Here is a 14,867-nt window from a genome sequence, read left to right as displayed (position 1 = left end):
CCCAGTTGAGCGCTAAAATAAGTCTCTCTTCCGCTAGCCTCCTTCAATCCAGCATTCTGCCTTGTTTCCACTCTGTGACCTCGTCATTTTGTTTGTTTCGCCAGTGCCATTTCTTTATCATGAAGTATCTGCATCTTCCTGAATGACCCGACTCCTCACACAGCTGCCTCATCTTTTATCATCCGTGACTCCTTCTCACCTCAATAGGGGTCTCTGGATACAAACTGCTATAAACCCTTTGGCGGGGGAGCTCTACCAGCTCGAAACGACCTCAGGGACCGCATTAAGACCCTTGATTCATTGAAGTCTGCAACTTGGGCCCCGGGACATTACAGGGTAATCAAGCCCCTGCCTTGGGGTTTGTTGCATATATTGTTCTTAGAGTCTGATTTCAGATTGACCAATGTTCAATTGTCATCTGTTCAGTTCAATTATAGGACTACCGTAAAGGCACCCATCATCTATGCCCAGAACCGGCAATGCATACAATACCACAGTGTGCACAGAACAAGCTATGGAACCCACCAGCACACCATCAATCCCAGGGCAACGTGTAAGCACACTGCTGCATGAAGCGCATTATAATCCCTCTGTTCTGAACAGTCAGTCACAAGTGGGGTCCTCCTCCCTTTGTTGACAGTCCGCTATAGGATATTGAACATGTAATGGGCTATCTTGTACAATACACATGTTAACTGCATGTTATTACATACAGGCGAAACCACCATACGTGTATGTTTTATGTCCTACAACAACACAATTATTAGACATTCAAACATTAACCTGCCTCAAACATAGCTCCTGATTTGGACAAGTCATGACTTTTTATTAGCATCACATCTAATGCACGGTTTAATCATAGTAGAGAATAACCTTTGTGAGGTATATAGCATCTCATGCACATGCTATGCTCCACCTATGGGTGTATGTGAATAACCTCGAGGTCTAGGGTTGGCAACATTTGGCTCTCCAGACATTTTGGACTACAGCTGCCACCAGTCTTCAGTCAATGGTGAGAGATGCTGGCAGTTGTAGTCGAAAAATATCTAGCGAGCCAAAGGTTCCAGACCTCTGCTTTTGATAATGGTGTTCTGAGTGTTAAGCAGGGGTCGAAATGCCCGTCCAAGCATACCGGTAGATAAGGACATTTTTTTAACACTACCAAAGGGATATGTTTAGGTAGCGCGAAGCTGGCTTGAACTTCTGGCGGAGAAAGAATGGTCAAGATGTGATGTTCTGGGGGTGTAGCTGGGGTACAGATGCAACAACCTAAAACAGCCGAGAATCCTTTCTAGAGCTGGAAACAAACTCCGGAATAGAAGAGTGGATAAAGGAATATTGGACATGTAACACTACCTAGCTGTAGTTTTACTTAAGTTCTGCACAAACCTTGCACACAACCAGTCTGTACCGGTGTTGGATATGCATTTTACAGTTTTTATGCTCTTATAGCCAAGCCACCTCTTGAACACATTTTAAAAACCACATAGATGTCTTTTTTTCCTTGTTATTGTCAATTAAATGCCACAGAGTTATTAACTATTTTCCGTTTTATCTTTGCAGGAAATCCTGGAGGAAGTTGTAAGAGAACTGCACAAAGTGAAAGAAGAGATCATCGATGGTACGTGTATACATTTTCTTATGTAAATGACTCCGAATAATAGCAAATCAGTCCCACTTAAACCAAAATAAGCTTGGTGTGATGTGTAAATTAAACGGGCTACTAAGTGGGCCTCTTACTTCTAGTATGGGAACTTGTTTATTTAATATTATATTTCCAATCACAAAGAGCCCGCAATGAAGAACTACAGAATGGAGAAAAGCTTTTTTGTTGTTTTGATTCTTTTTGTAAACTTTTTTTTTTCTTTCAAGTTTGGTTTTATTTTAATGCTTTTGCTTTTAAAGCTATTTTTGTTCACTAAAACTGTGAATAGCATAATTGTAACTGATCAGAACTCTTGTTTTAACAATTAAGCCAGGTTCAGTGCAATGTTAAAGGTATTTGTACCGCGCACCGTCACCAACAGAATTGGTCCCCAGGCGCTCTGGCGGATCTGTAAAGGATAAGGTGGGATGGGTTAGTAAGGTGAAGAGGGAGTAGGATAGTGAGAGGAGTGGTGTTCTGTTGGCAGCTTCAACTCGGTATACACCGGGTGCTGAGCTTTGGTGCGGGTATTGGATCGGTGTCAGTCCGCGTGTGCTGTTGGTCCGGCTTATGTGTTGTTGTACTGTTGTGAAATGTGTGCGGCTTGTTGTGCGATGTTAAGTAATATAGACGTTCAAGTTATTTTCATTATTACTTAACACCATCTAGAATAGTATTATTGTTACTAGCAACATTAGTAGTACAATTATCAGTATATTTTTAATATTTACAGGTAATATTTCGATAATATAAATAATACAGTATGCTAGGTATATGGTAGGGCCCTCCTTTCAAGATGTTTCATTGAAATTAATGTTTTGTTTTAATGTAATATAACATTTAAAATCGGAATGATAACAATAAGACGGAAGGATAAGTGGCACAGGAGGAGTCTAGCAGCAAGACAGATATCCACTTTGTGTTTATGCATTGCACCCTCATCCCAGCCCCCTTTCCATAACTGCCAACCATGGTAGTGGGGACCAGTGTAGGTGATTGCAGATCACAATGCACCTCGACCCACAAAGCTTGCCTTCCCACATGTGCTCCTGCAAAGCCACACTGTGTCCTCTGGGCTCCACATTTACACACACTACTACATGGCCTTCGTTTTGATAGTACCCCACTACCTGGCCCGTGTTAGGCATCGAGTCAGTTTGCTTGGGATCACCTTTTTTTAATGATGTTGTTGTGCTATAACCACTAGCCACGAACAAAGTCGCTTTGTTGCAAAGCAAGCAGAAAGGACGGGAAAAGGTGGTAAATGGGAGAGGACAGTGGGACCGGGAACATTAGGTCTAACATATCAGAAACAGTTTAGTGCCAAGGGCGAGGTGAAGCACAATACTACAAAAACAAGCATCACATCAGCATAGGGCAAATAACTTATGAAAACAGTGTGCAAAGACTGTCTAGGCGTGAAAGTGTTAAGTGCAAAATTGCATTGTGGCCTAGGAAGAGAAAGCTTATAAAGAAAGGTCTCATTTCCGGTAAAGGAGCTGGCAGTCATTAGTTCTCTAGATATTTTCGGCCATAACCTTCTTCAGCTGTAACCAGCTTAGTGTATGGTGAGGGATTGTGGGGGGAGTCAATGCAAATATAAAAAGCTCCAACCCCCTCCCGCCCCCCTCAAGTTGCTGTACCCTGCATTAGGCCAAATGACTCCACAGGTTCCCTTGGTGCCACTGCAGTGTGTATTGTGGGGGTACAGGAGGACCTGCACATGGGCATTTGCCACAGGTTGCAGAATTCTGTGACAGAGGAAGATTAAGATCTGTAGTTTAATATTCCTCCAGGTTTGGAGATCATCTTGGTGGAGAAAACTATAATCCTCTCACTGGTGTACTAAATCACTGCGCTGGGAGATCATCGTATGACTGTTAAGCATCAAATTCCAGGGCCTCAAAGATCTGAGGGAACTGAAAAAGCATGCATTAGTACTGGGATTTCTCGGCTGTGCAAACTCTGCAACAAGTGTAAAGACTAAAATGTTGGTCCAGAGTTGGCATCAGTGAACGCAGCGAGCAGGCCCTAAACATTGTGTAGCTGAGACCAAAAGTATGCTTAAATGCATGTTTTGACGCATCCCATTTTACAGCCCAAATTTCAGACAACCCCAATTTTAAAAAGCAGTCCTCCAACTTTGTCTGTTCTGTAAGGCAAGACATGAAAAGCTTAAAAGATACCAGGTCACCGGCATTACAGAGGGCATTTTGCACCGCATAATGATACTGGCTGTGTCTAAAGAAAAAAACAATATAATCAACGTTGCATTCAACATTTTCCCTGCAAAACACATAGTTCTCTCGCCAGTGTTTCACAACATATTTCGGTGTTGCCACTGAAACAACCTTTCAATGCTGTCTGTGCCCAATATATATCTGCACGTCACTGGAAGAAGAAAGTGACATGCTGGCTGTGTCCATATATGCCAGGATGCCTCTGTAAAAAGGCCCATTCATGCCGACTGTGCTGAATACATAGCAGGAATGCCACTGTAAACATGTTAATGCTGCCTGTGCCCCACTAATGATACTATTATCATTGAAATAACAGATTTGAGTTATGTTTGTGTCTAACATATGGCAGTATTGCCAACTGTAAGAACATGTTTTATGCGGACTGTAGCCAATATGTCTCTGTTTTGCCATTGTAAAGCATTTTCATGCTGGCTGTGTCCAATATAGGTTAGCATCGATACTACAAGAACACAGTTTAATGCTCATGGTAAGGCCAGGGCGGGAAGGGTGTTAATGGGAGCACAGCACTGCAGGTCTCTGCCAACCAGCAAATATACACATGCAATGACTCGTACCCAAAGGTCCCCCGCACACATGCATACTACATAAACACACTCATGCATGCCCCTCATACTCTCACTCACATGCATAAATTCATGCAAACACACACTTGCATAAACACTTTAACACTTGGCATGCCTCCGAATCTGCAGCGGTGATGTTGTCAGCAAAGGTTACATTGATGGCAGGCATGGTCAGGTGCCTTCACCCCCTCTATCCCAGTTTTGGAATCAGTCTAACCAAGTGTTTGACCCAACCCTACAGCCAGATTGAAGGGGGTCAATAGGCTTTGATTATGTTCAACACGACAGCATTTTTCAATGTCCGCTGAACAAAATACCGGTCTTGATGTCACGTCACTGACCTTTAGTTCTCCTCAATGCTCTAAGCAGTGCTGGGCACAGCATCTGGATACCTGATGCTCCCAGCATTAGCCCATGCACAACACGGTTCAGGGCCCTTAGGGACACCTGCCTTTGCAAAGAATCAAAATATCTTTGGATTCTTTGCAAATGTCAACACTGCATATTTGGAACTATCTGCATTATGGAGCAAGTGAAAGATGCTTGCTCCATAATGCAAATGATTTGGGGCGTAATTTATCACGTCTGTGCAAGTTGCACAGAGGGGACCACAAATATGTGCACTTCGGTTAACGTAGTACTTTCCCTACAATTTTCATTTATTGCACCACTAAGTGCAAGCAATGCATGAATATCTGGTGAGAGCCGAGTTTTGCTGCATGCTTGCGCATCACAGTGCCAACAATCATAATTGCTAACCACCATGGCGGGATGCATGTACAGGCCAGGGCGTCTGTGGAACCCACAATCTTTTGGCAGGCGCATAAAGCTGGCAGATTCCCTAGAAGCCTAATGCATTTCCAACAGCATCAAAAACAGATACTGGCAGAAATGTATGACGCATTGAAAGTTATGATCCATGAGCCGGAAGCGCCATAACAATCAAGCAGTGACCCGGTGCATGAAAAGCACTTTTCAAAAACAAGGTCATTTAGAGAACACACTTTCGGGTTTTGCCAGGATTCGGAGGGTTCTGAAGAGCAAAGGGGTGGCACCCAGCTGTACTCTTTAGAGCATCTGTCTCTGTCTCCAACCAAATGGGATGAAGATGTGCTGGTACCACGGAAGAAATAACCTTTCAACTCTGAAGAGCCTTTTGTTCTTCTCTCCTTACTTAGGTTCCCTCTTGCCCACGTTCGTACACCCAGGAGAGGGTGCTGGGGTGGAAGAATGCTATGGTAGCAGTGCCAACAGAGGTACCATGGAGTTGAAGCCTTCCCAAGCATCTTTCACGTAGGCGTTGGTAGCATGAACAGTTCTCCCTTTATACGGCCCGAGAAAACCTAGGAACAAGTACCGATGGTTTGGGGTGCAGACACAGAGGATACGAGATAATCTCTGCTCCCAAATTTGATGAATCTGCTCGAGTTGAACACCTTGGAGGATTCAGTAGCCAACAACACGTATTAACTTTGGAATCCCTGTGTAGCTACCCTCTGCTGCAACTTTGGGACCTCACCAGGCTTAAATACTCTCTCACGCCGCACAGGATCCCCGTATAGCTGCAGGGCAGAGGAAACTCCTGCCAACTTGTATACTGTTGTATTTGAAGCTACATTGCTTAAAACATCTTGGCTCCGCCCACTTCCCCCAAAATCCCCATATTAACAGAGTGCACACTTTTGTGGGAAGTGCTTGTGTCAAGGGCTGTTTCGTTGTTTGGTTGTTTTCCTAGTGAGTGCCCTTTTCTGGTTTTTGTTGCTATCGTTGTTTGTAAATTCTACTGAAAGGTTGCTAGGCTGTTACATATATTTTTGCAAAACATACTTTTGAACTTCCAGCCAAGGAAGTTTCAAAATGGCTAGATCAGTCGAAGCGCACTACCAAACGGGTAATCCAGACTTTGAATTTAACCCGGAGCAGCAGCTCCTCTACACAACTTCGATCACAGTCTCTAATAGCAGACATTCGTGTCTTTTATTTTTCAGAGACATCTGTTAAATCGATCTCCAGACTCTCAAACAACAATTCCACTTCTGAAATTGTTGCCGAACTACCTATTGAGTGTTGTAGTGATAGCTTGCCAACAGTTGATCTAAGCACTCCAGCAGATTTCTTATTGGTGGCAGGCTTTGCTCTGTCATCTCTGCCCTCGGTTCCAACTACATCCCTCAAAGTCTTGCCCATACAAGACTTAAACTTTAGCTCGGTTGAAGAAAGATGCGCGAAAAAGCAAAATGATCTTACATCTCATTAGGCTGGTTCGTCCAATTTACAATATAAACTATTAGACGACCTACTACAAGGGATGGAACTTCACGATAGTAAACAAATTCCAAACCATGCACCAGCCTTTCAAACTATCCTCTACAGTACCCAGTGAATCATCTCATGTATTCCCACTTTCCTGTAAGGATAATTTCCTAACCCTGGAAGAAAGGCGATCCGAAATTGCCAAGTCAATTGCTCTGTTTGTCGCTCTCCCCCAGACTAGACCAATTGATTCAGCTTCAGAGGTTTGGAACGCTAGTAAACTGTTGCAGAAACATACTGCAGTAAGCAATTCTGAAGTGCGGTCTCCTCAACTTGAATCCGTAAAGTGGTCTCAGCCATCAAGAACAATCCATAGTGCTCCTGCTCTCAAGTTTAAAAATGATACATGTACCACCAGTACTCACTACAATTTAACTCTCCAATGCAGGGATGGCCCTTAAATAGAACTGGCGTCTTGAACATCTTCAACATTCCACTGCTAGAAGATCTTTGCTCTTCCAATATAGCGCAGGTTGAGTTTATAAATGACAACGGCTTATCCATTGTGAGACTGTGGATGCAATCAGGTATTGTACTCAACATCATATGGCGAGTGCGAGAAGCTCTCTTTGGCCTAGGATTCTTACTTACGCAACAACCCTTGTCACATACATTTCCTTCATCTGAATCTGCAAACGAGAATGTCGGGTTGGCAAACACGAATTCTCGACCCATTGTCACAACCACCAATCCTGACCTGCAAACACGCATTCACTCATGGGCCCCCTGTTACCATCATGGGGAGAACAAATCGTCACTCAAAGGGGAGAACCACGGGGACAGTATAATTAAACCACAATGGGTAAGGAAAAGGGCCAACTGGACCCTGTCTTGGCGCATCTGGCGCCAAGCTCATTGTTGATCATAGGGTTAAGTAGTTAGAATTAAGATGCTTCCTGTTTTCCCCAATATGGCGGAGAAATGAACTATCATGATTCCCCACATGCAGGCCTGCTTCTGGGTGTGGCTGGCTATATAAGTAACACCCACGCATGCAACTTTGCTTTGCGATATTCTGCCTGAGGCTGCATAACGCTCACCGTGTCAGCTCCAGCATCTGCAAACAGAAGAAAAGAGACAATTAGTCATTGAGATCAACACATGCGACATCGGCACAACAGCATTTCACTTACCTGAGGTCTCTCTTCAGTTTTCCTGGTTTACAACGAACTCCCGTCGTTTGCCGCTCTGGCTCAGCTTTCCACCGTCGCTCTGCATCCGCTGCACCAGAATCTGCTTTCCTGACTCAGCTGATACCCGCAAGAAGAAAAAAAAGTAAGTCGGGCATCAAACAAATTAACTGAAAACAGCGCAACTGTAAACAGCTACAGACAGTACTATACTTACGCTAAGTGCAAGTTTCTTCACAAGATCACCGTGCAGCCTCGACCATCACCGCCCGCACACAAACACACGTGCTGAGGGGCATCAACGCAGCGCAAGGACTGCCGCTGCCCACACACGTGCTAAGGAGACACCAGCAGCATGCAAGGACTGCCACCACCCGCGCATGTGCTAAGCTGGCACAAACAAAGAGCAAGAACTTTAATGAACAATAAAGACTGCTACACACTCAAAACCAACGCTGCAGCCAGCCTGGGCTTGGTAACTAAACTAACCAGTGAAGTAAGTGGTTTGCCAACACAGAAGCACAACTCAGAAGCATGGACATTACGCCCCTGCTAAGAAGGCAGGACGGAGAGCTTACCTTCAAGAACTTCTGGGAAGGGTCCTAAGGGCACGGGGAAAAGGTGTGGTGGGAGGTGAAGGATCTTGACAGAACATAACAATCTTCATACCCTTGTTCTAGGAGCTGTCCCAAGGAAAAGAACACAGGTCCCCAGTGCAGCCTCCTCCAGCTGTGCCGAGGCCTCTATGCGTTCCTGCAGAGACATGGTGAGCCTAACACTCATTCCCTTAAAACTAACCTGCTCTGAAGGAGCTTTTGAGACACTTTGTCTAACCTGCTCTCAAGGAGCTTTCGAGACACTTCGTCAAGTGGAACCCGTTTCAAATCAATCCCTATTTCGACATTTGAATCAAAATTAACAACCGAAGGATGCATACTCCTCCACCTGTAGTTTGGCTTGTTGGAGCACAAGAGGCTATAAACATCTTTTGTCAACTGCCTCAAACCGGCTTAATTCCTACGACATCCTTGCTTTACAAGAGGTCTGGTCGCTTGAACCTCCTATCTGAGACAAATATAGCCTCGCTCTACTTTCAGCAAACAGACCCTATGGCAGGTCTTCTTGTACCAGTGAAGGCTACATCAAGTTTCCAACTTCAAACTTGAGCTTCCCCAAATATGTTCATACAGTTAAGTAAGAATCAAGACTCCTTTTAACAGCATTAATTAACATCTACGGGAACCACATTGGTATAGAAGATGATCTGTTTTTGCACGATCTTGAACACATGTTAGTTCTAATTTTAAATGATCACTCGATAGATCGTACAATATTAGCTGGTGACCTCAACATGAATTGTCTATCTAAAGGCCTCACACAAAATGCAAACCTTCTAAGTCGTTGGTTGTCCTTGATGGATGAACGACAACTTATCCTATCAATGGAACAACTCCTCCTCGTAATACCGGGAGAAGGAATGAGGCAATCATTGACTATGTCCATACTGATTGTGATCCATTTACATTAATTGATGACTTTCAAGTTAAGTCCCAAAAACACCTTGCACATAAGCTGTTACTCTTATTCATGGTCCTGGTCTCCTCCTGTAGCTCTTTCTCAGCATCAATTTTATAATCCAGCATTGACTATATCTGGTGGTAGACACCGATTTAGATGGACTCCAAATTTTATTGAGCAATCTAAACTTACAAATGGAGAACCCAAGCGACATGTTACATCCGGAGCGAATATACTCTGCTGGCCTCTATATTGCTGCTGTACAGATGATCAGATTACAAATTTCATCTTTTTCTAGGCCATATTATAAACACATGTATACGATCCTGAGCTACATGATGAGAAAACTGTTTACCGTCTTTCTAAAAGAGAGCTCTTCTAGAGCTCCGAGGCCTGATGGCCTCAGTAATTTTTATATTTTTGTATTACTTGACTCAATTGTTTTTTTAACAATTTTTGCAAGATATGTAAAAATAAGAATCCTACTTTCTCATTACTATTCCTGTTAATTAAATTAAGTTAAGAGTTTGTCAAGGTTGTGGTCATCCAGCGCCGCGTTGAAGCGCTCAGCCATTTGTCTTCTGTTTCTGAAATTAGTTAGTTTGCCCCCATCAAATCGAAGCCTAAACTCTGGAAGAATTGTGCGACTGCAATCACAGATTTGGTGCTTTTGCCGTTCATCAGGCGATTCCACCAGGATTCCTCCTCGCAGATACGGGGGTCTTTGAAGAGGTGTCCCATGGGCGTTAGTCTATTAGGAGTAGTTCCTGGACACGACAGAAGCAAGTGTTTTATTGTTTCCACTGTGTTCATGCAGTTACAGAATCGACAGGTATGATGGTTTGTGTTTCCTCTTACTGCCAAGATCTCATTGGTTCTCAGTAAGTTTAGGCGTGCTCTTAAGAACGTTGTTCTGAGCTTTCTGTCTGGAAATGTTGTCAGGTATTCTAGTGTTATGTTCACTCTTCGTGTATTGATTGGGAGATGTTTGGTTAGTTTATTTTTAGAGGCAGCCTCCAATGTTTGGATCCAGTACCGCGCCTTTAATCAATCTTTTGTTTTTGTGGGATTATTTTTGATTTCCTCTTCCGAGCTTCCAATCTCTTGCAGTAGCCTTTGGTTCTTTTTCGCCCACTGGGACAGCATTTTGTTTTTGCCTCTGTTCATTTCAGTGTAGATGATGTCAGAGTTTTTGACAGGGCTCTCAAATCTTTCTAAACCTCATCAGTCCGGTTAGATCAACACAGGCCTTGAGTGACACCAGACACAGTTCTCTCCTAATAGCTGCCATTGGTGTGGAGGGTGGTAGGTTTAGGACTTTCCGCCAAAAGTATCCCTCAAGTTTTATCCAGATCTTTTCCGGGATTGAGGTTATTGCTTCCGCTCCATAGATGATTGAAGGTATAACTTTGGCTTTATAGAAGTTGATTGCCGGTTTCAGCGAGAAGCGGCCACATTTTCTGTCCAGTACCTTTGTTTGGGATGCTAGGCTCTTTGTTTTTTCACAGAGAGTTTCCTGCATTGCTCTCATACCGGCGACTGCTGTTTAGTGTGATGCCCAGGTATTTGAAACACGTGACTTTCTCTAGTTTTTCCCCCACGATGAACCATTGGGATTTTTCATTGCGCTTAGTTCTCTCAAGGATCATGATTTTGGTTTTGGCGATGGGAAGTTCCAGGTCGTTCTCGTTCAGATATGCTTGCAGGCCATCAAGTTTGCACTGAAGGCCGATAACGGTCTGGTCAAGTAAAATAATGTCATTTGCATATAGTATGCGGCTGACTTTCTCGTTTCCTATCTTCGGCAGAAATTATCTTATAGAATTTTCGTTGACCATAAAGTCGCCCATGTATGCATTATACAAAGCCGGAGCCAGTGGGCATCCTTGTTTGACGCCTCTTGAGTTCGCAATTATGTTGGAGTTGTCCAACGCCATGGAGAAGCAATAGCATTGATGTTGCTGTATAAATCTCCTTTATGGGGTCCAGGATCGAGGAGGGGCACTTCCAAGTTGTGAGTTTCGACCACATTTTTTCCCCGATTAACCCCATGGGTATTTCTCCCCAGTGCCAGGGCCTTTTTTGGCGATTTCGGTATGTGGCCATTCAGTGGCTTGTAACTTTTTTGTTACATGATGTATCTCGGCCAAATTTGGCTCCTTTTTTTCCCACATGTAGGCGGTCGTAACGCCACCCAGGAATCCTAGGTTGCTGTAGGGGGGTGAGAGAAAATAAGCAAAGAGGCCGAAAAGTTTGGGTTTTTTCAAAAAATGCCAATAAAATGATGTACAAAGAAGCCAGTGGTTTTTTTCCTTGTAAGAGCTAGGAACGAATGGTTTGCTGTGCTGAATTCCCCAATTTCCTGGCTTTCATGAACAGGTTGAGTGGAAACGAAAAAAAAATATTTTGATGTGGTTATCAACCGTTTTGTGAGAGGTAGGCGATTTTGGCCATTTTTGCCAATTGGACATGCATGGACAGAATGGAAGAAAAGGGTAGGAAAGCCGAATTGGAGGACAGAAAGGCAAGTATTTCTGAAAAGTAGACAAAATTCCAAGTTTCAGAAGGGGCGATTTGCGTAGGTCAGGCAACAACTAGGTAGGGGAAACTGCCATAGATTGGGGGAAAAGCGGGAAAATGACTGAAAAAAAGGTATGTGTTGGACATGGTTGGCTTGGTAAGGCAATGGCTTCTATGAATTTGGAGAAAAGCTTTGCTCCGCTACATTCCCCCGACTCTTGCAGTTAGGAGAGCACACATTTTTTGTAGTGTTTTATAAAACAAGCAATACCACAAGCCAAACACTGAGCCATGGTACACAGGAGTTTTACGCTCACGGCCTGAATAGATGCACTTAGCATGTGTAAATCGGGAAAACCAATGTGGTGAGGAACGGCAAGCATACATTTTTTGAAAGAGCACAGGCAGACCTTTTCAAGGGTAGGTGACTTGTGCAGGTTACAAAAGTGTATGGTGCCTAAATCAGCGACTAAATGTAGGTCACATTTGAGAAACGAAAGGGTTGTGTGACAAAGGCCACCAGCAAATGGGCCAAAACGTTATGAAAACCAAACAAACACAACACATGGCCTACCGTCCCGCGTTTCCACAGGTGTCCCGATGAAAACGGTACCTCACATGTGTGGGTGCACCTACCTGGCCGCCAAGGGGAAAGCCTAAAACACAAGTAACACCAAATCTGTTTTCAAACCGGAATTTGAGACGCTCTGCCGACTGGCACAACATACAGATATGGGCCTCGGGTGTCCAAGCCACCAGGGAAAACAGGGAACCCCATGCATTTCTGAAAAGAGGACACCCATGGGAATCCGCAGAGGTATGATATGCCCAAATCGCCCCAGAATTTATTACCCAGACACCCCCGCAAAGTCCGAAATGTGGGAAAAAAATGCATTTTTCGCACATTTCGCTCGGCTCACCCATCGAAACACGCCCCCAACAACACATGGCCTACCGTCCCGCGTTCCCACAGGTGTCCCGATGAAAACGGTACCTCACATGTGTGGGTGCACCTACCTGGGCGCGAAGGAATAAGGCTAAACCACTGCTATCCCCACCAAAGGGTTTGGGGAGCCAACCTACAGATTTAGGCCTGGGGTGTTGCAGCCACCAAGAAAAACAGGGACCCCCATGCATTTCCGAAAAGAAGACACCCGTGGGAATCCGCAGAGGTATGATTTGCGCAAATCATCCCAGAATGTATTACCCAGACAGCCCTGCAAAGTCCGAAATGTGGGAAAATAAACGCATTTTCCACACATTTCGCTCGGCTCACCCAGCGAAACACGCCCCCAACAACACATGGCCTACCGTCCCGCGTTCCCACAGGTGTCCCAATGAAAACGGTACCTCACATGTGTGGGTGCACCTACCTGGCCGCCATGGGGAAAGCCTAAAACACAAGTAACCCCAAGCCTGTTTTCAGACCGGAATTTCAGACTCTCTGCCGACCGGCACAACATACAGATATGGGCCTCGGATGTCCAAGCCACGAAGGAAAACGGGGAACCCCATGCATTTCCGAAAAGAGGACACCCGTGGGAATCCGCAGAGGTATGATTTGCGCACATCGCCCCAGAATGTATTACCCAGACACCCCCGCAAAGTCCGAAATGTGGGGAAAAAACGCATTTTCCGCTCGGCTCACCCATCGAAACACGCCCCAACAACACATGGCCTACCGTCCCGCATTCCCACAGGTGTCCCGATGAAAACGGTACCTCACATGTGTGGGTGCACCTACCGGGGGCGCAAAAGGAAAAGGGTAACCCACTGGTAACCCCAAGCCTTTCGCCACTGCCCATTTTGTTCATGTGGGCAACCTACAGATTTGGGCCTAGGGTGTCGAAGCCAGCAAGGAAAACGGGGAACCCCATGCATTTTCCAAAAGAGGTGCTGTCCTGCACTCCTCCCTGGGCTCAGGCGTCCGTTCCTAGGAGCAGATATCTGGTCCCAGGGAGGGCTGCATGACATGGCACCCACTCCATTGCGGCTGGGGGGTGAAGGGGGTCAATGCCCCATCCCATTAGAAACTTCCCAGACCCTTTGGGGTGCCCCACAGCCCCCCTAAAAAGCGTTCCACCATTTTCCATTTTTTTCTTTGTTTACAAAACTTGCCTTGGTGCAGAGGGGCACATTGGTGTGCCAATCTGGCCCCGGGGTACCCAAACCTTACTGCCCCACCCATTGGGGGGCCTGTCCCACGATTTTTGGGGGCCCCCTCACCCCAAATGGGTGGCAGAGGCACCTCATGCAGGCCTCCCTGGGTCTCCTAAAACAGCCGCGTGAGGTACACCCCCCCTCCATTTGGGGTGGGTGAGGAGAGGGCCACCACAAAAGGTGGGGCAGGCCCCCAAATGCATGGGGCATTAGGGTTTGGGCACCCTGGGGGCAGATTGGCACACTAATGTGCTCATCTGCGCCAAGCAAAGTTGGGTAAACAAAGAAAATAATACAAAATCGTAGGCTGCTTTTTAGGGGGGCTGAGGGCCACCCTAAATTGGCAGCAAATGTTATACTGTAACAGGGGGTGGCACTCACCCCCCCCTCCCACCCCAAATGGAGGGCCCCACCTCATTCAACCTTCCCTGTGGGCAGATATCTGCTCCTAGGAAGGGGCATCTGACCCCAAGGAGGGATGCATGAGGTGGGGCCCACCATTTGGGGTGGGGGGCCATCCCCCGTTACAGTAGAACATTTGCCGGCAATGTAGGGTGCCCCCTCAGCCCCCCTAAAAAGCAGCCTACTATTTTGTATTATTTTCTTTGTTTACCCAACTTTGCTTGGCGCAGATGGCCACATTAGTGTGCCAATCTGCCCCCAGGGTGCCCAAACCCTACTGTCCCCTCTAGTGGGGGGCCTGTCAGGGTTCATGTGCATGTGCCCCCGTGCTTTGGGGGCTAGGGGGCGGGAGGGG

The 14,867-nt window shown here is 45.5% G+C and overlaps 1 protein-coding gene across 22 annotated transcripts in view; it reads left to right on the top strand.

Annotated features, from left to right (window-relative positions):
- EVL (Enah/Vasp-like) overlaps window positions 1–14,867 on the top strand; it is a 965,108-nt gene that overhangs the window by 929,596 nt on the left and 20,645 nt on the right. For all 22 annotated transcript variants that reach the window (XM_069637816.1, XM_069637808.1, XM_069637813.1 and 19 more), the window contains one exon: window positions 1,564–1,621. In XM_069637816.1, coding sequence (XP_069493917.1) covers window positions 1,564–1,621 — 58 coding nt within the window. The remainder of the gene's footprint in view (window positions 1–1,563; window positions 1,622–14,867) is intronic.

Source organism: Ambystoma mexicanum, chromosome 14 (assembly GCF_040938575.1).
Source record: "Ambystoma mexicanum isolate Mex_15411 chromosome 14, UKY_AmexF1_1, whole genome shotgun sequence".
Taxonomy (NCBI): domain Eukaryota; kingdom Metazoa; phylum Chordata; class Amphibia; order Caudata; family Ambystomatidae; genus Ambystoma; species Ambystoma mexicanum.
Note: the sequence above shows the minus strand (reverse complement) of the source record. Positions and strands in the feature narration are given on the sequence as shown.